The following is a 22082-nucleotide window of genomic DNA, read 5'->3' as shown; positions in this document are numbered from 1 at the left end:
AGGTTTTGCATTTAATTGTTTTAACATGACTTCATCATCTTACTTAAGTCACTGAATGTTGAGGATCAAAAATGTTACTTTGAAAAGTTAAAACTCACTGATAACTGTTGACGATGTTGAGGTTGTACTGTTGATGTCGACTTGTTGATATGAATGCTTTTTGCCAACCAAAATGGCTGCCTCCTCAGACGTGACATCATTGTGTTTTCTGGTATTCTATTAGTCTAGATCTATACTAAAGATAATCCCTTATTGAAATACAGTTTATCCAACAATATAAAACACCTAAACAGATATACTTACCTTTTGAGGTGGAATCGGAGGTACTTGAGTATGATGGGCCCAGGCAGAAAGGTGCAGCTCATGCAGGTGAGGAGCTGCCAGTAGCGGAGGTGGGCGGCGGTGTAGGGCTGGGGGGTGTGGCTAGTCTGTTTGACCAGTTGGCAGTAGACCTCATCCCGGAGTGGCCGGAGGTCCAAGCAGGTCTGCAGAACCCCCTGAATAATGGGCACGGGCTCTCGCGCAGACTCCAGCTGCTGCAGACAGTTGAACAGTTTGACTGCCTCCTCTCGCACGGAGCCGTAGCCTTTCCCACTGTGGTCTGTGTACAAAAAGAACAGATGATGTTTAAGCATCACACAAAGACTCCAGGTGCTGGTGTTACAGCTGTGAGACATGGCGATAAAAATGTAATAGTGATCTCACTTCTATGACAGTATGCTCTTTTGATAACATCGCCATTTCATAATTCACAAATCATCTCTTGCTCTGTGCTCAAACAACTTTTTTTCTAGCCTCACCTCCTATTGGTCAGTTTTAGCAATGCTGAGTGAGTGACAGGTGGATTTAACCAACTGAAAAAGTGTAAACTAGGGGGGCACTGATTCAGCTTTTTTAGTTCTGATACTGATTTTGCTATTATAGTTTTAAGAATCTGCCAATACCTGATAACCAATACTAGTGCAGAGACTGAAAATAACATTTCCTTTAAACAAAAATAAGACATAAGACAAAACTTGTCAAAATATTTTGTATGTAGTTGTTATCTCTGAAGTAATCACAGAACAATATTGTGCAAATAAAAATTCAAACATTCTGAGACTTTATGGTCCAACTATGATCAGTAAATAGTTTTATTACATCAAATTATATGTCCCACTGGATATCAACTGAACAGATATTTGGAAGCCTATATCCAAGCCAGCAATTTTTTTCAGATGACTTAATCACATCTTCAAGACAATATAAAGATACTAAGTGTGCATAAATTGTGATGAAATCCAAATTGCAATTTGGCTCCAAGAAAACTGTAATATTAATTTTTTGGCAAATCGCCCACCCCTGATTGGTGTTTTATTTGACACATAAGATCCCTCATCAGATATACTGGTGCATGGCGCGTTACTCACATCTGTGCTCTGGGCTGCCGTAGGGGAAGGGCAACAGAGGAGCGTACAGGGGGCCCTGAGTGTACTTCAGAATGGGGTTGTGCTGGAAAATGTGCTCCACCACCTCAGGGTTGAACTTATTTTCCTAAAACACAAGACAAAGGAAACAAATGACAATGGTGTTACAAATTAGACAAGTCTATACACACTGTAATACCAGCATCAGATTACCACAGAAGACATATTATGCTTTTGTCTGCTATATATAGTTATAATCCATGACACCTGTGGATCATTTTGCTATATTTCAGACAATTTAAATTAAAATTTTACACTTAAAGTAAAAACACATATTTTTCCCCTTGTTTGTGAGAATCCTTCGTGTATCATCGTCCGCGGGAACGATGTATGAGAGTTGTTGGAGCAACGGAGTCTTGAGAAGAAGGTCAAACATGTACATATCACTCTAAATACAACTTGGAGGGATGATATTAGTTTCAGTATCACTGTTTATAGTTTATATTTTCTTCAGCAATATATGGTACTTCAACATTTGCAATCGTGACAGGCCTGTACTGTCCATATGTCTCTCGTACAAGCTGAGGGCAGTTGTGTGAGTGATTTAGAGTGGGTGAAAGTGCGCTGAGGTGATGAGGGTCGATCTGGCCCCAGTAAAGTCTGCGCTCTGGCCCCTTTCAAAGCCACAGAAAGGTCAAATGAAGACCGACCAGACCGCACCGGCACGACTGACACGTTATATTTTATCCACTGGTGTCAAAGAGTTTAGTGTGTGTCTGTGTGTGTCAGGACGTATGTGAAAAGGTGCCTCCAGCCGTACAGATGGTCTCCACACTTCTGCCCCAGCACCTGTTGCTCATTAGTAACATTGCCACTGCTTTGGCTCTGTCCAGCCTCAGCTAACCCCAAAAACCTGCCCCCCCCAGTCTGCTAAAGGACAAACCAAATCCCCCCCTTTAGCTGATGCATTCTGTTTTGTTGCTTGCTGCATAGGCCTGATGATTACTATATTGACTTATCATCCAGTATTGATACTTCGCAGTGACATAATGCTGGGGGGGGGGGTTCTACATGCAGCTTTAAAGGTGGAATGTTTAGGAGTTACCATGGTAACACAATGCACACATTACCAAACACTCCTAAAAAGTGGCTAAAAACTCAAAATGGATTTAAACAACACAGTTTCAGGAGCCTGTGATCAATACAAACACTCAGGTTCTGTTTAGGTTTTGATTTTTAACAAAAAGATAAGAATGACTAACTGTAATTTTTATGTGTGAGAGACTTGTTTAACAGCACAAATAATCTCACCTGTTGTAGTTCCAGCTAAGTCAGTTCTTTATGGTAAGATTGTGTCAAAATAAAACTCAAATGAAAGTTTAAGGAAGCCTCAGACAGAGCAGAGCCTAGATACCCCCAGAGAATTTTGATGACACCAAATGCAAAGTATCAGCATGAATGTTGGAGGTTAAATATATAGATACATTACATTTCCCCCAAATTATCTAAAATATCAGCCCTATATCCATTACATATATCAGGCAATTAACATACTTTACCATCTCAAAGGTTCTAACCTTAACCCCCCCCCCCACTTTACTGGGAAGGACCTGACACATTCTTCTCCTGTGTTGGTGCACTGTTGACGGGCCTGTCTGTTTGAACTATGGGAGTCCTCTGCTGCCCATGTGTCCAGTGGTACGGATGATATTTAAAAGAGCCAGAGCTGAGACTGTGAGCGGTCTCCTGTTTCCTTGCGCCTCCATCTGGTTTTCACAGAGCTGCAGAGTGTGAGCTTCAGATCTTTTTCAACATATGCTGTGTGTAATCGAAGCAGTGGTAACTCTAGAGGCTGTTATTACTCCCTGCCAAATCAGTCGGATTTCTAACGTCAAATGTCTTTTAAAGCTATTGCACAGTGGTTTTCCAAGAACCATTTTAATTGTAATTGTGATTAAATGTATTAGTTTATTTTAAGTAAAGCTCACATGTTCACATCCAAGAGCAATAACATTTGAGAGAAGACCAAACTGAAGTAGACCTTTTATGCAAAGTCATCTTTTCAGAGCTTTTAACCATGTTATAGTTGTTTCCCCTCACCATTTACTCATCTGAAGTTGTATTTGGAGTGATTCATGCATGTTTGAGTAATCTTTAATTGCTTATTTCCAAAACGCCATATTGCCGATCAATCCGTTCTCACTGCCACTGGCATACGCCCAGTCGCCCACTGCTCTGTACTTCATTCTCCAGTTTTATTTTCTTAATTTGTGATACATGAAGGATTCGGCAGCATCATGTAGTCATTTTGGTACGAATTTTTAAAAATCAACTACTTGCTAGCGTGATCTGCAGCAATCTGTCGGAGTTGCTTACACTTTGTTGTGATGACATTCACGGCGATGTCAGCTCCCATTGGGCACCACAGATTTCCAACGCATGAAGTCAGTGAACTTGTTTATTTTATTAAGTCGTTTTAGATGAATATTGCATTTTAAACTGTGCAAATTATAACAGAATGATCCATGTCTTAGATTATAACTATATAGCAGACACGATATGTCTTCTTTAAGCACATCTTAACTAATACAGGAATGATGTGCATTTCCGTTTGTTGAGATCTTGACAAAAGGGGAAGCAGGTTCTATACATTAAACTGGGAATTATTTTGTTCTTGCAGATGATAATATGTTTATGAAAACAATCTACACTCTATTAAATTAGCAATTTAATACAACAATTCAAATTGCAATTTCAATTAGATCAAGGCGAATGTGGCAGCCCTATCTAAAATACACTCATCATAGCTTTTCAACTATTAGAATACTGCTCCAGGTTCAACTGAGACTTCTGACTATGGGACCAAACCTTCCCCTATTCTATGGTTATGTCTTGGATCCATGCCTTTCAGATAAGCAGGCTGTGGTGGTTACACAATGGCCCCACTGTTCTGGTCCCTTTGATTTTGTTGCTGTGGCTGGTCCAATCTCACACTGGAGGGAAAATACTTCACCTATTTGTGAAAGTGTGTCTGAGGCGAGAGGTGAAGGAAGCTGAAGGCAACAAGCTGCAAAGAAGGGCTAAAAATCAACAGAGAATGTACTTCAAGATGAACCTCGAAATTCTAATACTGTTGTCCCATATGGTGCAAGGAACCACTCACCAACAACTGAGACGCCATTTCAATTTCATAAACAAAATGTCAAAATGAACTTGTTTGCCGTCTCAAAATGAAATTAGGTATTATTTTTACTTTACTATTTTTGCTGCTTATTTTTAATTTGTTTTTACCATTTATATTTTTGAACTTTATTATTTTTTATTGTGATGTTTAGCTACTGTATCCAAATAATTTCCTTTGTGGATCAATAAAGTTTGTCTAAGTCTAAGTTAAAGGGCCCATATTACTCGATTTTATGCTATTTAATAATGTTGCATTCACATCACAAACATACCTGGAGTTAACATTACCTTAACATACAAATCCTACATATTGACACTGAGTTCTCCATGGAGATGCTTTTGTTGAGGCTTATCTATCTGCATAGAAACAAGCACATGAAAACTACCAAGTTACAAGTCATATCTGTGAAGCGGTAACCCTACTTGAATTAAAAGTGCATGTTATAAAACACCTTTATATTGAATGCACGAGTATAGATACTAAACATTTAATATCACACTACAGATAATTCCTGCATCATTCCCAGCAAATACAGGAGATAGGCAGAAATGAAAGTTCCTTCTGCACTGTTAAGTTCAGATATTTCCAATATATCTGACATTGTGACATTCAGCTGACAATCTAGCCATTCCTTATTGCTGTGGGCCAGTAAGAAAAAAAAAAAAAAAAAAAAAGTACATATATGAGAACAAACCAGAACATACTAGAAACATCTTTCTGTTACCTAAGACATTGGCCCTGATATGCGAGTAGACTGGGGCAGACAGGGGCAGACACGGGCAGATGAACCACTTTCTTCCAGATTACAGACCTTCATTTGGAGATTACCGGGACAGGAGGCCTTGCAAGGAGCACTTATCTGGCCTTTACTGTTCCATGCCAAGCCCTTCCTAATCTTGACTGCCAAAACTGCCCCCCTCCCCCCTCTTCACCCGCGGGGCAGAGCGATGCTAGCGGGTCATCTGTCTGTCTCAATGAGATTCCTGCATGCTCTGTTCTCCAGTAACTCGCCGTCTAAAAATATGTCCGTCCCCTAAAAACAGACTTCTACACGTGAGCGGTTTCACAACTGTTTCTAAATAGCACTGTGTTTATTATTGTTGTAAAAATATTTAAAACAGGGTTAAAGATCTACTATCTAACTTTTGTGGTGGAGTGACAGCCAGTGTTATTGCTTTGCTAAAAATGTTCCACGGAAAAGCATTAAACTTCATAACCATGTATTTGATTACACGTTTTTATATTGTTAAAAAATGTGACATGTATTTTATCTTTGCCACTCACCACTCCACAGATTTGACCTGTAATTTGACCTGGTAGCGTGACCTCTTGACTACATGGAGATAGATAAGTTTGATGCCATTGATTCTTTGCAGTGACATCACGCTGGGGGGTTTCTACATGAATCCCTATTGGTGTTTACCATAGTGACATAATGCACATGCTGGCAAACAGGCGATAATGTGTAAGATGATCCGAACTGAAGAAAAAATACAAAATGGATTCAATCAATCAATTTTCAGGAGCCTGTGATCAATATGAGCAATCATGGTTCTGTTTAGGTGAGGTTAAAAAACAGGTGAGGTCAAAAAGCTAGCTTGTGTCCATAGTGTTATTTGAGATGGACTTACAGTACAAACCATCTCACCTGTTCCAACTAAGTCAGCTCTTTCTGGTCACATTGTGTTAAAATAAAACTCAGAAGTAGTCTAACTTGAGTAACAGAGCTTCAGACAAAGACAGTTAGCTTCATACCTCCAGGGAATGATATGACATCAGATGCAAAGTATAATTTTTTTCAGCAAACTAATAACATCTCCACTCCACAACCTTTAAATATGAAAATGCATTACTTTCACCGCTTATAATACTTGAATACATGATAGAAAAACAGTTGTTTTACTATTTAATGACAAATAATAACTCATTTTTATTTTAGTGGCAACAAATCAAAGGCCTGTGGATATCATAACTGTGGTCATAAAAATCCTTTGTATTGAATTTATTATCGCATTTCATCATTTATCAGAAGTCCTGCCAGGGCCGTGTGCTGAAGTGACTCATAGGAAAAGCCAGAGGAAACTTTGGACTCCGCTGCCCGGTGGTTTCCATAGTAACAGGGCACCGGGACAGTAATGTGTTTTACAGTGGAGTTTTTAATGTAAGTCTGGATATACGCCTTTTATCAATACCTTTACTAACCATATCCACAATGATTCCACACCCCAGCACACAAAAAACAGGTATTCTGATAAGCCTCTGAAAGAAATTTTAGTCATGAAGGTAACTGTTTTTATATCATCATTTTTGGAGATCCATGCAATTCTCCAGCAGCCAGACTTTCCTTCTAACAATAAAAATCTCATAATTATTTTAAGTAATAATCAGTAGTTAAAGGAATATGTAATAAATATTTCAAAAGATTTTATTTTTAAAAGGTCATGTTTGTAAAAGGTCCTATATTTCGCAAAATTGACTCTGTGTGAGCTTTGTTATAGTGCTTGTTACCCAAAAACACAATTCCATGGGTGAAATTATGTAAATGATTCTAGTGAAGGTGTATGGAGTTTTAAAAAATGGTGGAGCACTTCCTGTATGACATCATTGTTTTCAGTTTGAGCGAAAATATACAGGGTTTGTGTGTTAAACGTGTGTATGACCAAAATAAAACTCCAGGTATATTTGTGGTCAAGAAGCAACATTATGACATAGATCAGAAAACAACGCAATATAGGCCATTTAATTGTTAATTTTTATGACAACAGTGCTTAGTTCACACCATTCACACCCATGTACACTGTAATGAGTAATACCTCGATATCTCGGATGAGGAGCTGTGTGGGCGTTTCCACTGGAGCTTTGGTGTCAATGATTTTCTGAATGGCACAAGCCCAGTGCACGGCCTCATTGAAGTGTTTGGTGTAGAGTCTGTAGCAGTGCTTACGCCCATACACTGTTATGCTCCAATACCCTGAAAGACAACATAGAAAATATTATAATCTTCTTGTATCATTCTTCAGTTGTAATTGAAAGGTGCATTGTGTAACTTTTCTGGTGGAGGGGCCATCACATGCTTTTCTCCATGGAGATGTTATTGCTTTGTCTGGAATGTACTAAACCTTTCTATCTTCATGGACACCAAACTAGACCAAGTTCCAGGTCAGATATGTGGAGAGGCAACCTGTTTAAAGTCATACCCAACCAAAAAGTTACATAGTGCACCATTAAATTAGTGAACAAACAAATAAGAATGACTAAGTTGTTCTCAGATTTTACACAGAGACAGGCAAGAGGAAGTTTATCTATATTAACTATATTACATTAGAGAAGCAATATTCTTTTAGTTTCCATAAAAAATATTAATACTTCTTCTGCTGATACTTTAACACATGTAACTTGATAAAAGAGTGATGTAATTGTTTCTTCTTCTTCTTCAATGTACTGTCAGCATCATAATACGTGTGCTGCTACATTTTTTTCTGAATTTTTTACCTTGACATGTCCAGAATGACTCCACAAATCCTAGGTTCCTTATTTCACTATAGCACAGTCACCACATTGTACTTTTTTCTTCCCCTATCTCAATAAACTTTATAAACCAAGACAATGTTGTGACATCATCTGAAACTAATCTAATTCAAGAGTAAAGGTCAGGGTCAAAGTTCAGAAGCAAAACCAGGGACCACGCCAAAACAAAACAATTTGCTGACCTATGAGACAAGTGCGAATCTCGACATGTGTCTCATTTACAGGAATGCGCAACAATAGTAAAAACGCCACGCTTCCTCTGTGTGTGTGTGCGTGTGTGCATGTGTGTGTGCGTGCGTGTACATGTGTGTGTCAGCCCCTCATCTGTAGCCCCTCTGCTGTTATCGGGGTTTCCTGCTACGTGACTTGGCACAATATGCATATCTGTGTAGGTGATAATTACAACGCTAAATGTCTATTAGTATATTACCAATGGTTACTATAGAAACCAGGGCTGAACATTTGTGGGAAAATATGTATATAGATTTTTTCTGATATGTATGTTCTTTCTTTGTTTATGTGGTTGGTTTATAAATAGTTTTTTTGTTTTCCAGTGTGTTTAAAAGGTCATATATTACGCAAAACTGACTCTTGTGAGCTTTAAGTCATGTAAACACTCTTACCTCCTCAAAAACATACTGAGAGTTGTATTTTTTGTGTTTTGTTTCATTCACACGTTTGAGTAATCCTTCATTATTAGTCAATCTAAATCTCCAAAGCTTAAAATGCTCTCTTCCACCTTGTGATGTCATGCAGTGCGACTTTCCAAGTTAACAGCTACCTTTTACCTTTTGTTCAGTAGAGATTGGGGCTGAAATTATCCAAATGTATGCAGTTTAAAAACACAGTGGTGCACTTGTATAACCACATGACATCACTGGGTGGAACAGAGTGTTTTCAATTGAGAGAAGAATGCAGCCTAAATATTGCAGGGTTTGTGTGTTAAACATATGTGAATGAACAAAGCACAACTTCAGGTCTGTTTTTGATGAGGAAAAAACATTATAACCAAATCAGAAAATAACCTAACCTAAAGTATTGGGATTGTGTTTCGTTTTTCAATTTTTTATTTAAAATAAGACATGGATTATGTTCAGAGAGCACTCTTTCAACCTTTTAAAATATGACTTTGTTTAAGTTATGTAAGAATTACATGTATCTCAGAATGACAGAGCTAGCGGGTTTTAATAAAGACAAGATATTTAGTTTTAGTTGACGATTTGCGACCAATCTTGCTGGATAAAACACTGTGCATTAAGAAGTTATAAGATATTAAAAGATCCCTTATGTGTTCCCATGTTATAGTTCCCTTGTATCTTATAATAAAAAAGAGAAATACGCAGAGGAAGTGATGACTGCATGCTTCTTCTTGTATGTGTCACTTTGTTAGCCGAAACATAAAGCAATTCAGTGGCAAATAAGTTTGGACAAAGCAAGTGTTGAAAATTCAAGGAAAGTCCTGTGGATATTGAGTTAGCAAGAACTATGGTGGTTTTGTACAATGGATTCAACAATTTAAATGGTTTGGTGAAGTTAGCGGGACATAATCCTTCCTATTGATAGACACAGGGACTCCCAGACAGGGCACCACTACCAAGAACAAGTCATGACTGTTTCCAACGACAACATCAAAGAATTTCATCCTTATTCTTCTTTGTTTGACTAATTCCAGAGGAGGGAAGTGAATGCCCCGTCTGATTACTCAAATGTGAGGTTTCTAAACCAACAAGGGCTAAACACAGCTGGACTTTCCCAAACTTACCCAGGTCATTTAGGAGGGAAAACTGACCACAAGCGTGATATTGAGAAAAAAAAAAGTGGATGAGTTTCTGGCAATGACAAAACTGACAGTCATTTACCGCACAAAGGCAGATTATAGACCAGTTAGCATTCAGCAACTGAAACTATGACTAAAGGAGATATTTTATTGCCTGAAAGTATAGATAAAAATGTAAAAATAAATAAATAAAAATAAAGAGATGTCTGTATAATCCCTCTGTCCTACAGTAAATGAAAGAGACACCAAGTTCCACTTCAATCACAGATCTCAAACTAGACCATAAATAAACTCGATATTCAAGGAACACCTTCATGTCCCATGAAGCAATGACATACAACTGATCATAATTCAAAATGAAATATATTGTATTTTCTGGATGACAAAAACTACTCTAAAACTTAAAATAATGATTTGACTACATCTTGACTAGAACTAAACATTAAGATTAAGACTAAGAAACAAACTAAACTTTTTTGTCAAAATTTCCACTGTTACAATATAGAATACATGTTCTTACTCACCAGTCTCTTTAAATGTCTGTTTATCCGGCCAGATGACGGAGCAGAGGTTGGTGAGGACCAGCGTTCCCAGTCTCCGGGCTCCCTTCTCTGGGCCGGTGTAATAGTCCAGAGAGTCCTGGCTCAGCACAAACCAGTAACGCCGCTGTTTGATCCAGTTTCCCCGCACCTCACGAAACAGCCATCCTGGAACACATATGGAAAACTTATGTGAACAAATGAATGTAATAATCTTATGACACACTACTGATTGCAATAATGTATGATATTATTGCATGAATATATGTATGAAACATTTTCACCCCTCTCTCTGCAACTACTGCAGTGGGCCTCATCATTTTGGTCTTAAAATGTTCATATTAACCCGCTCTACATGATCCTGGTGTCTTATTTCATAATTTTATCCGTAAATATGGAACTCGGCTCCAAATTCGCGCTTGTCACTAAGCTTCATTTGACTGGAGGCGACCACTATAGGGGACGTCACACTCCCTTAATCCACTTTTTTATACAATCTATCACGTGAACACAGAAATCAAGAATTAAAATAAGAATTATGGTCTGTGTAGTTCCTTCTGATTAATTTGGCATGTCAAAGGTCCTTGCTATGTGAAGTATCTTGCCCAAGAACACAGCATCAGCATATACTGTGTTACATGCACGAAGCAACCCGTCAGTCTTCTAGTTATAAAGGGCAGCACACTTCGCCTGACCCACTCTCACTCCCACAGCGATAAAGAGATATACTTTTCTTGTATATTTTTGTATATAACTCTTTCATGTGGTAAGAATTCATATACTGATGTAGGCTGATATTAGAGAGTGACCAAACTGCTACATCTGGTCTCCTTATGAACACTGTCTAACTTAAGGCATGTGTAATTGTCCATGAACCCTGATCCAGCTTTTCTTGTTCAAATAAGTACTATGGTATAAAAATACATTGGACCAAAGCATAGGCCTAAACCCTTCATGTAGACAGTATAATTACCACTTAAGAGGCTGACAGAGTGAGAAACCTAACACATAAGTACAAGAGCTGTAGCATGAGAGTGGAAGATTAGAGCTGGTCTCGGGCAGAGCTTTTCCAATCAACAATTTAATGTGCATTTTGGGAGATATTTTGGACAAATCCCTAAACAGAAATGCCCTGCCCTCCTCCGGCTACGCACGCAAATTGTTCCTAATAAATATTTAATCTCACAACTGGATAAATAAATGATGGGAAGAAAGAACTTGCCAGATGTTGTCCCTGGAGAATGGAAAGCTGAGGGTTGGCGAAAAGGCTAAAGTTCATACAGAGGTCTAACGGAGACTACAGGTGGACAATATTGACAAAAACAAAACTTTTTTTTTTAAGGTGCATTGTGTAACTTTTCTAGAGGAGGGTTTGTCAAATGCTTGTCTCCATGGAGATGTTATTGCTTTGTCTGGAATGTTTCACTGTATGGTATTAAATCTTTCTACCTTGATGGAGACCAATCAGGCCAAGTTACAGGTGAGATCTGTGGAGAGGCATGTTTATCTTTGCCTGTATTTTTGCGCTATAAAACCACATCTAATTGAAAATGTAATGTAAACAAAATACAACTCCAAGTATGTTTTGGAGGAGGTAACAACTAACTAACATGGCTTAAAGCTCAGAAGAGTCAATTTTGAGTAATATAGGACCTTTAAAGTTAAAAATGAGAACAGTTTTATTATCTGAATCCCTTCCAAACAGTAATTTCAATATTATCTTGTAAATCATGCATTGCTCAACTCTAATGGACAGCTTACAGCGGGCCACCTGCACACAACTATTCCTGCATACAGCACAGCACAGCCCGGCCACACTTGTAACGTGGCATTGTGTGTGTGTGTGTGTGTGTGTGTGCCCATATGGTTTATAAGTGGTTTAAAAGGAACAATTATGCCTTGTACCTTGGGCTTTCTACCCTGTGAAAAACCGGGAGTGACGCCACGCCAGCATCACGACTTCCCTCTGCGGTTAACAAGCTGCGTGCCACCTGTCACTTCTGCTCAGCTCGCCCGCACGCTTTGCCCTTTCCCCTCACTCTCCTCTCCTCTTTAACTTTCATCTGCCCCAAATGGTTTTCCCAGGCAGCACAAAGCCCCCACTGCCACTCAAGAATAAAAATAAAGCCAGAGAAATAGGGGGGTAGAAGAGGTTTCCTGTTTAAAAGTGCCTCCATAGGGTAAGTACAGCAGCTTTGCACAAAACCAACCAGATATGGCCCATGGCGATAAACTGAAGTCTTAACTGCATCACCACATCATAGAAGCAGAGGGTATTAGGAAACGCCACGTGAAAAGAAAAAAGAAAAACTGAGGTATAGTACTGGGCAGATGTTGTAGAGGTGTGAAAAACACTGTTAACTTTACTACAAATGTTGAATAAATGTTTTAAACTTTTTTTTTTCTTTATTTTCATTAGAAGTTCATGATTTGAGTGTCTTTGATTTGATTTGTGTGATCAAAATAAAGTAACTATAACTAACTAACTACTGTACTTTAAGTTTACAAAGAGTTGATTTGTTGTGATTTTGAATGTTTTAAAATGAGAAAACTTTTATTCGTTACAGAATGGGGAAACTGCATTGTCATCACAGCAAACTGCAGCTGTAGTTGAACAATGAAGTACACAAAAAATATGATTGATAAGTATTCAAGAGAGTATCTTGAATTAATTAAAAAAAAAAAAAAAAAACACACTTAAAGCTGCACTGTGTAACTAGTCTGGTGGAGGCTCCGTCACCTGCTCATCTCCGTTGAGATGTGCCTGGAATGTTCCACAGTATGGCCATAAGCTTATGACTGTAAATAGAGACTTGAAAGCAAAATTACAAGTTAGATTTGTGGAGAGGCGAACCCCCTCACAGTAAGAATGGATGTTTTTCTAAAAGATATTTTTGACCCATAAATAACACCTCTAGTTGAATAAATGCAAGACAGATTAGTTTAACATCAAAGCATTAACATCTCCACGAAGACAAACAGGTTACCTCTCCAGAAAAGTTACACAGTGAACCTTTCAGACAACAACTTTTCAAGCAGCTGAATGGACAGAGCCCCAGAACTAAAAGATTACAAAGTTTACAAGATTAGACCAGTGCCCTAATTGACCTTATTTCTTATCTTAGTTCATAGCTTGTGAAACACATTTTTCTCAGCTCGGTGTAGAAAAGCTGATTTGTGGATGTTTTCAGTAGAAGTACATGTACACAACCCCAACACTTCTGTGGGATGTTCAACACATGTCTTTCTGTTTGTGAACTTTGAGACAGTTTTTCTAAGTCAAACAGAAGAGACAGGAAGAGAGAGAAGAGCGGTTATGGCGTCCTGGGACCCCCTGTGTAACCCCCCCATGGACCCCCATCTGGAACCCATCTCGGACCAAGCTAATGCCTCCCCGGAGGACCACGGCTCAACCTTAATTTGTTTCATTTGTAACCTCTGAACCCCAAAACCCCTCCTCTAAAACTCAAACTAAGCAAACAGTCTTTCTCTGTACAGCTTTTGTCTGCTATACAGGGACAAGAGGACAAAACACAGTGTTATAGGCCCACGCCCAAAATAATCTTATAGAATTACTTGTCCTGTTATGGTGAAGATATATCAGATTTTTATTTAATCTCTTTACAGCAAAACCATGTTGGGTTACTGCATCCTACAGTTGCAAATAAACCTAAAATGACTGATCCAGTACTTAATAGTAACAGAATGAATTGTAATTGTTATCCCATTTATAAACCAGTACGGGCAATGCACTACCTTTATCTTAATGAATTGATTAGCAAATAGATGTCCAGAAACTGCTACTACTGGGATGACATTGAGATCTTAAGAAGTAGACCTGTCATGGTAACAAATTTTGAAGCACGATAATCACATGAAACAAGTTTTTAAATATACAGTAACATTAAAAGGCCTGCACTGCAACAATTAATAGCTGAATGAACCAATAATTAGCCATAGAAATGACTTATTCAACCCTCTAGAGCTCAAATCTCATTGTATTACATAAAAAAGTCTAAAATCTCCCCACTATTACAAATAAAAATAAAAATATATAATTCCAGCTTTCATATATTGAATGGAAAGTTGATATAATAATTATCGTGTCAGGCTTATTAAGAGGAAAAAATGAGAATTCAAATTAGAAAAGTATGGGCACTTGTCTATGGTCACATGACAGAGTAAATATATATTTTAAAGATATGTATCTTTTCACCACAAGGACATGGTGACGTGGACCACTCCTTACTAACCTAACAATAACGTTCCTCACCTTTTCAGTCCAGAATGACATATAGTTCAGTTTACCGGAGCATGAGGAAATCTAAATTATGTCATTGACCGGGAGCAGTTCATTTTAACTTAAAATCAACAAAAGAATGTCAATAAGCCAATGAAAACATCCCTTTTACAATGCACCCCCCCACAGCTATAACAAGCAATGGAGCTGGCCTATTTTAGATACAGGGCCATACATCTAGCCATACTTGCTCCAGGATATCCTGCCTGAATAGAGGTCCTACTGAAAGAATATCCTTGTGAAATGAATAGGCAGAAATGTCATGGTATATTTAAGGTGCCAAGGTTATGCTATTGAAGGCTGGTAATGTGTACAAACTAGCCTAGAGACCCGTGTATCTGATGTTGTCTTATGTTTTGAAGGAGGGGGCAGAGAAAGGCCAGTACCGTGAGACGCGTGTGATCTGAATGTGCTTAGTAACTGCAGTCAAATTTATCTGTCTCCATCCCAAACAGGTAACACAACCACAGCAGTTTATACAAAGTAAATATAAAGTACAAGAATATCTCATGAGATCATAGCAAATGATATTAGGTAACGAACTGAGAGAGAACAGTCATGTGGTGGATCTCATGCACTTATGTAAAATTGTAGTAAAAAGACACTCTTTTATATTTATAACATATGACAAAAAAGGACATTAAGAAAGATCAGTTACCAATAGACCATCATGGAAGTTAAATAATATCAAACAATGTCAGAATACAATAATATTAAATGTTTGCAGGGTGCAAATACAAGGTGTTTTTGGTGTATCAATTATGCACTGAATTAACCTTACCTCTTGTGTGACCAACCAAAATAAATACAGACAAAAGATTATCCCGTACTTCATAATAAACACATCTTTAAGGTCCTATATTATAGAAATTTGACTCTTTAAATATGAGCTTGAAGCCATAATGTTGTTACCTCCTCACAGACATACCTGGAGTTGTGTTTTGTTTCATTCACACATGTTTGAGTAAACCTTCATTATTAGTCTGTGTGTATCTCCAAAGCTCCAAATGCTCTGTTCCACCTTGAGATGGCATGAAGTGGTAGTGTTCAAGGTAACAGCTCAATAAGCTAAGATTTAATAATAAACAAATGGTTAAATATGAATGATTCAGGTTCAGTAACTACTTAAGGGTTTAGAATATTATTTATTATTATTATAAACTGTTCATATTTTTTCTAACCTTTGCTATATAGTCAATGTAATCACATATAGTAAAATTGTCACCACCTAAAAGTTACTGTTAGTCAATACTATGTATATACAGTCAAACTTAAGTGTCATGTGACTGGATATTGACTAACCTTTAACCAGCAGCTCAGGGTCTTCATCTGGACTCATCTTGTTCTTGTCGATGATGAGGCTCTTCATCTCTGCCGACACTTCGGAGATGGCGTGTCTGTGAGCGGCAATAGAAACAGGATGTAAATAACTTTTCTTCCTCTCTCAGATCCTCTCTCTATCTGACAACTCACTCCAATTGGATAGGTCCTTGGCTCAGGGCCCTACAGTTGGCTGTAGACACCCCCCTTCTGACACTGATCCCACTACAAACCATTCAGATACTCCGAGAAGGGGGCTCACTTACAGAGGGGGTGTTGTGAATATATCTGTCCTCCAATCTGTGTTAGAGTGACTAATGCTATATGCACGCTTCTTTTGGTCTTTTGCAGTTACGGTTTTGATTAGTTTAAAGGGTCCATATTACACTATTTCGGATCTATGCTATAATGTTGTTTCCTCATCAAAACACACCTGGAGTTGTGTTTTGTTTCATTCACACATGTTTAACACACAAATCCTGTGTATTTAGAGTTCTTCTCTCAAATGTAAAACACCTTGTGATGTCATGTGGTAAAACAGGAAGTGCTATACTGTGTTTTTAAACTCCATACTTCACTAGAATAATTTGAATAATTTCAGCCCTGGAATTTCCAATCTCTACTAAACAAAAGGTAAAATGTAACTGTTACCTTGAAATCACAAAGTGGAACAGAGCATTTTGGACGTTAGAGGCAGACTAATAATAAAGGGTTTCTAAACATGTGTGAATAAAACTAAACACAATTCCAGGTATGTTTTTGAGGAGGTAACAACATTATAGCACGGACCTGTAATCCAAACTTCTGGATACTTCTGCTTTATAGTTTAGTAGTTTTGTTCTGCAGTTAGTCCTTGAGAAATGTGATCACCTTCTCCACTCTAAGATCCCTCTTTCCTCGCATGCAAACTACACAACATATGTCTCGCACATTATAGTAAGTGGAAACATGGGTATGGTTTCTTCATTGGTTTGGTTATGTAAATAGAGTGAGAGTAGAAAGAGAGAAACTCAAAATAAACGTGACAGGGTGAGTACAGCTCGACTCCAGAGCGGACCCCTCACGCCAATGGGACATGAGGTCAAAAGATCAGTGCATTAAAAAACATTAATTCACCATCTATACTGTATCTTCTCTTTTGTACTCTTTTATCCTCTTTTATACTCGTTTAACTTGCTGCAAAACTCTACTTGGCTAATATCTGTCAAGGGAACTACTACTAAAAACTACTAGAAAGTTCCATTTTAATTGTGTGAAGTGTGATCTCTTCCTATTCATTTTCCACAAAATTCACATGGACCTCATCACATGCTTGTATGTGTAACACTTTCTGATTGGCTGTTTACCGACAGTGGTACAGAGCATGGGTGCCGATACAAAAAATTTGCTGTATTGGGTATTGGTTGCATAATATTGTTTAAGCCGATATCATGATTAGGACTTTAATTGAGTGTATTAAGACTATTTACAGGCTGATTTTAACCTAGAACATGTACAATGTTTGAACTTTTATTCATATAAAGTGATACGAAGGATAAATAACAGTTGCGTAACACAATTGGATCTCTTTTGTAATAGTTTAACTCTGTTTTAACCCTCTCAGGCTCAAATTAATTTTTTGTATCAGGAAAAATATTATATTTGAGGAAAATTATAATATGGGGTAGTAATATACAATTCTGACTTTTTTATTCTTTAAAAAAAAAAAAAGTATTTTGCACTTCTGGCAGGCCGTTTGCGTGTAGCCATTCTTGCACAGTCTGCATCGCCCACGTTTATCAGCATGGATGGGAGAAAAGGCTCCTGAGTTAAAAAAGCTCATATAATATGGATTTGGAGTAAGTAGGTAATTGGAATTTAGCTGTTGCAAATCTGCAACGTCTGCCTGGAGAGGGTTAAGGAAATAAGTGCCATTTTCTGTACATATCAATATTGTTTTGGAACTGAAAGTGCTGGATCGTGTATCTCTCCTTCTAACATTGGATTTCGTGTTGTATGTCCTTATTGTGTGTTCTGCAGATGTCAACACTTTATCCAAGACAAATTCCCCTCTGGGACAATAAAGTATATCTGATTTGATTTTAATTTTCCATTAAAAATAAGGTAGGAATATAGATAGTTGCCGAATATCCGTCTGGCCGGAAAAGTATGACGCAAAAGCACATTTTGGTAACAGTTTTGTTTACTAAATCAATACTCCCAGTTGCATTATTTTTGGTTCATCATTTTCTTTCTGCGTCACTAGTCCTATTTAAAACTCTTTGACTTCTGAGTTCAAATTTTGGCAGTCCTCCTCTTCTCCTCCTACGCATATTATCTACAGTCCAAGGTCCATTTCCACTTTATCAGATATGAGGCTGTATCTCCTTTGGTTTATTTATCTAATTATCAGTTTATTCTCTACTTCCTCTATATACTCCAGACACAAAGTACAAGTGAGAAATATTTTATCTCCTTCCTTCCGGTCTTTCACCTTTGGGATCACCATTCAGGAAATCAACCTCTCCTTTTCCCCAGGGGCTCTGTCCTGTAGTCACCCACTTCTGGTTAATTTATGATGCTATTGATCTGATAAGTCCAGATGGTCTCTCCTCGTGGAAGAAGCCAGAACTAATCAATGCATCCCAATATAGCTTTATCTGTTTGGTCTCATCTTACGAGACTGCATGGCCATTTCCTATATCTTTTCATGAGCACTTCTCTGATCCGATCTATTGTCCTAGTGAGCTATTTCTGACCCTGTAATGCAGACTATGTTTTCAGAGTCTTTGCAAATGTAATTAATGGTGCGGTAAGTGGATTTGAGACATAACAATAGAAACTTCCAACTATGTTTAGCCATATAGATCTTTATATAGGTCTCCAATTGTTTTCTGTTCTGCCTAAGCCAATAGTCGATAATGATAAAATGACAGCATTGTGAGGTGGGGGAGTTAGCAAGTATGTGGGTCTAGGCCTGTCAGGAGAATTACAAAATCGGCTTTTGGGTACTTTCTCTATGCAAAATTGGGATGATTTTTTGTTATTTTTCTTGTAATATGGTAAGATTTGAGCTGTAGAGGCTTGAATAAATGACTTCTAAGGCTAATTATTGCTTCATACAGCTATTTATTTGTAGCTCCTGCTTTTTAAAGGTGCAATGTGTAACTTTTCTGGTGGTCTGTCGAATTATTTCTCGCTGCAGATGTCATTGCTTTGTCTGGAATGTTTCACAGTTTGGTTTTAAACCTTTCAATCTTTATGAAGACCAAACCACACCAAGTTACAGGTCAGATCTGTGGAGAGGCATCCCTACTCACAGTCAGAATACCTGTTTTTATAGGTATTTCCGAGCTATGAAACCACATGTAATTTAATAAATGTGAGGTAGAGCTGTTTAATGTCATACTGTGGAACATACCAAGCAGACCAATGACATATTCATAGAAACAAGCAGTTGTCAGACCCCTAACCAAAAAGTTACATAGCTCATCTTAATAACCTAATATTATTATTTATCACACTATATCTCTATAGCAACATATCATGCTTCAAAGACCTAAGTGGGTCATGTTGAAATATTACACACTGAAGAATTGTAAACTGTAATTTTTATTTTGATTATCAGTAAATAAAAATGCACAACAATCTATTTAGGTCAAATCAATTATAACAATTATATGTCGTTAAGCCTATAAAAGGATTGTGTCACCTAACCTGCTTGCCAACTATCAGTGGAGCCGTGAGTACTTAGTGATCCCAGACACCACTCGAAAGAACCAAAATAAACAAAGATATGCCTACATGTCTCTTAGTGGCTGTTGAAATTCCCACTGCATAACCCAGACAGGTACGTAGACAGTGCATGTTAGTTAATATAGACTGAATGGGCATGGATTAGCCCCGTGAGGAGAATTTAGCCAGCTATGCAATGCAAAGCTGTATATATATATCTAGACTTGATGAAATGCGCCATGATCGTAAACAAAGACAAAGTCAAGTGTTTACATTTTAAAGGTCCTATATTAGGCAACATTGACTCTTGTGAGCTTTAAAACATGTTATAATGTTGTTACCATGTCAAAAAATACACCTTGAGTTGTGTATTGTTACATTGTCAGACATGTTTAAGTAATCCTTTATTATTAGTTTGTCTACATCTCAAGATCACAATGCTCTGTTCCACCTTGTGAGGTCACGAACTAGTAGTTTTCAAGTTAACTGCTACCTTTTACCTTTTTTCCAGTAGAGATTGGCAAATCCAGGGCTGAAATTATACAAATGATTCTACTGAAGATGTATGTGGTTTAAAAACCCAGTGGAGCACTTCCTGTATTACCACATGATAAGGTGGTAATAGAGTGTTTTCAGTTTGAGAGAAGAACTGACTCTAAATGGAAACAACATTATAACATATATTAGAAAGTGGCATAATATAGATCCTTTAAATTGTGTCACATATGTCTATATATAATTTAATATATTATATTTAATTAAATCTTGGTACATTGATAATCTTCACTTTGTTTTTGTCCTTCTTTATCGCCTCAGCACATTTTTTTTGAGTCCCAACATTCCTTTGTAACAACTATATACGGTATAGACTTGTCTTATATGCCCCTTTCACAGCAAAACGTCATGTTTAAAGTCAAACTTCAACAGACAGCCATCATCATTACAGTGACAACATGTGTGGAAATGTCTTGAGTTTCTAGGAAAAACTGGCACAGGGCCATGTGAACTGCAAGAACATGTGTGTGAACGTATATTTGTTATATTTGGGTTTAGGCTTGTCTGAAAGCAATCAGTACTGAGATGTCATTGATGGATTATGATTATGTATTAATTTGATCTTCCTGTCCTCTTAGAATGATAAGATTATTTCAGTCTTTTGGGTAGCTTTGAGAAAATGAGATTTATAGAGGGGGTATTACATGGCTAAGAGGTATTAACTGTTAACACATATTTATAACATTTCACCTTGTTGGTCTAAAAATGCTATACTCACAGAGAACTGTGCATTAAAATGTTGAATTCAATGTTATAAACATGGTTAAAAGCTCAAAGAAATGTATTTAGTATAATGCTCTCTTTAAAGTGTACAACAACAACAAGTATTTGGTAACAAGAAGATAAGAATAACTGAAGTTTAACAAAAACATTAGATAGAACCTTGTAATTCTAATACTATAGGAGATCATTATACATTTAAGCATGAATACAAACAACAATCAATCAATAACAATCAATTTCAGTCAGGTGAGAATGTGCCATGATATTGTTTGATGGTATAAAACATCTTCTGAACTCCCTTTTCAGATATTTCACTGTGTAATAAAGCTGTACTCAGACAAAAAAGAACATCATGATATTTTTGATGTAGGACTGTGCATGTTCAGACCTTCCTAGTAGAAATAAAACATGTTTATGCATCCACCACTGTTTGAAGATTGCTGCTCCACTACTTTGAAGCTCCACAGCTGTCCAGTCCCCCCTAGTCTCTCTCTCCGTATCACTACAGCAGACTCCTGGCTACCTTATGGGCCGCCCCCGCTTTCCCACAATCCCCTGCACACACTGTGATGTTGGGGCCTTCGCTGGGCACTTCCTGTGGAGCGCAGGAAACAATTTGACACGGGGATTAGACAGCACAAAGAAGAACCGAACATCTCCAGACTGCTCTTCTGTCTGCTCCCCCACCCTCACAGAGCACACAGGGGCTACTGCTGTGAACAGGGAGACGGGCTCATGCCACAGTGCACGGGAATTATTAGTATTTAGTATTAGTATCAGCAGAGTGTAGGGTAATTTGGACCACACAAACTTGGGTTGGGCAACTGACAAAAATAATATGTAATAACAACATATAGCATGCCTCTTCTATTTATTTTCATGTAGGATTCTTTCTTTTTTTGAAAACTCAATTTACTCTTTCAATCTGTACAAAAAGATGACACTGGTTTGTAACATATTTACTAAGAAATTTGTTTTGTCATAATACTAAACTTTAAAACCTGATTTCAATAAGGAACATACTATACTGATTTCA

At 37.6% G+C, this 22082-nt stretch overlaps 1 protein-coding gene across 1 annotated transcript in view; it reads right to left on the bottom strand.

Annotated features, from left to right (window-relative positions):
* plekhh3 (pleckstrin homology, MyTH4 and FERM domain containing H3) overlaps positions 1-16126 on the bottom strand; it is a 28787-nt gene extending 12661 nt beyond the window's left edge. Inside the window, exons 1-5 of the mRNA XM_055152770.1 lie at positions 16037-16126; positions 10420-10602; positions 7404-7561; positions 1410-1533; positions 304-601 (exon numbers count right to left, since the gene is read on the bottom strand). Coding sequence (XP_055008745.1) covers positions 304-601; positions 1410-1533; positions 7404-7561; positions 10420-10602; positions 16037-16103 — 830 coding nt within the window. The 5' untranslated portion in view covers positions 16104-16126. The remainder of the gene's footprint in view (positions 1-303; positions 602-1409; positions 1534-7403; positions 7562-10419; positions 10603-16036) is intronic.
* Positions 16127-22082: the final 5956 nt, after the last annotated feature.

Source organism: Boleophthalmus pectinirostris, unplaced genomic scaffold (assembly GCF_026225935.1).
Source record: "Boleophthalmus pectinirostris isolate CB_2022bp ecotype Guang Dong unplaced genomic scaffold, ASM2622593v1 HiC_scaffold_17, whole genome shotgun sequence".
In the NCBI taxonomy this organism is placed as follows: Eukaryota; Metazoa; Chordata; class Actinopteri; order Gobiiformes; family Gobiidae; genus Boleophthalmus; species Boleophthalmus pectinirostris.
Note: the sequence above shows the minus strand (reverse complement) of the source record. Positions and strands in the feature narration are given on the sequence as shown.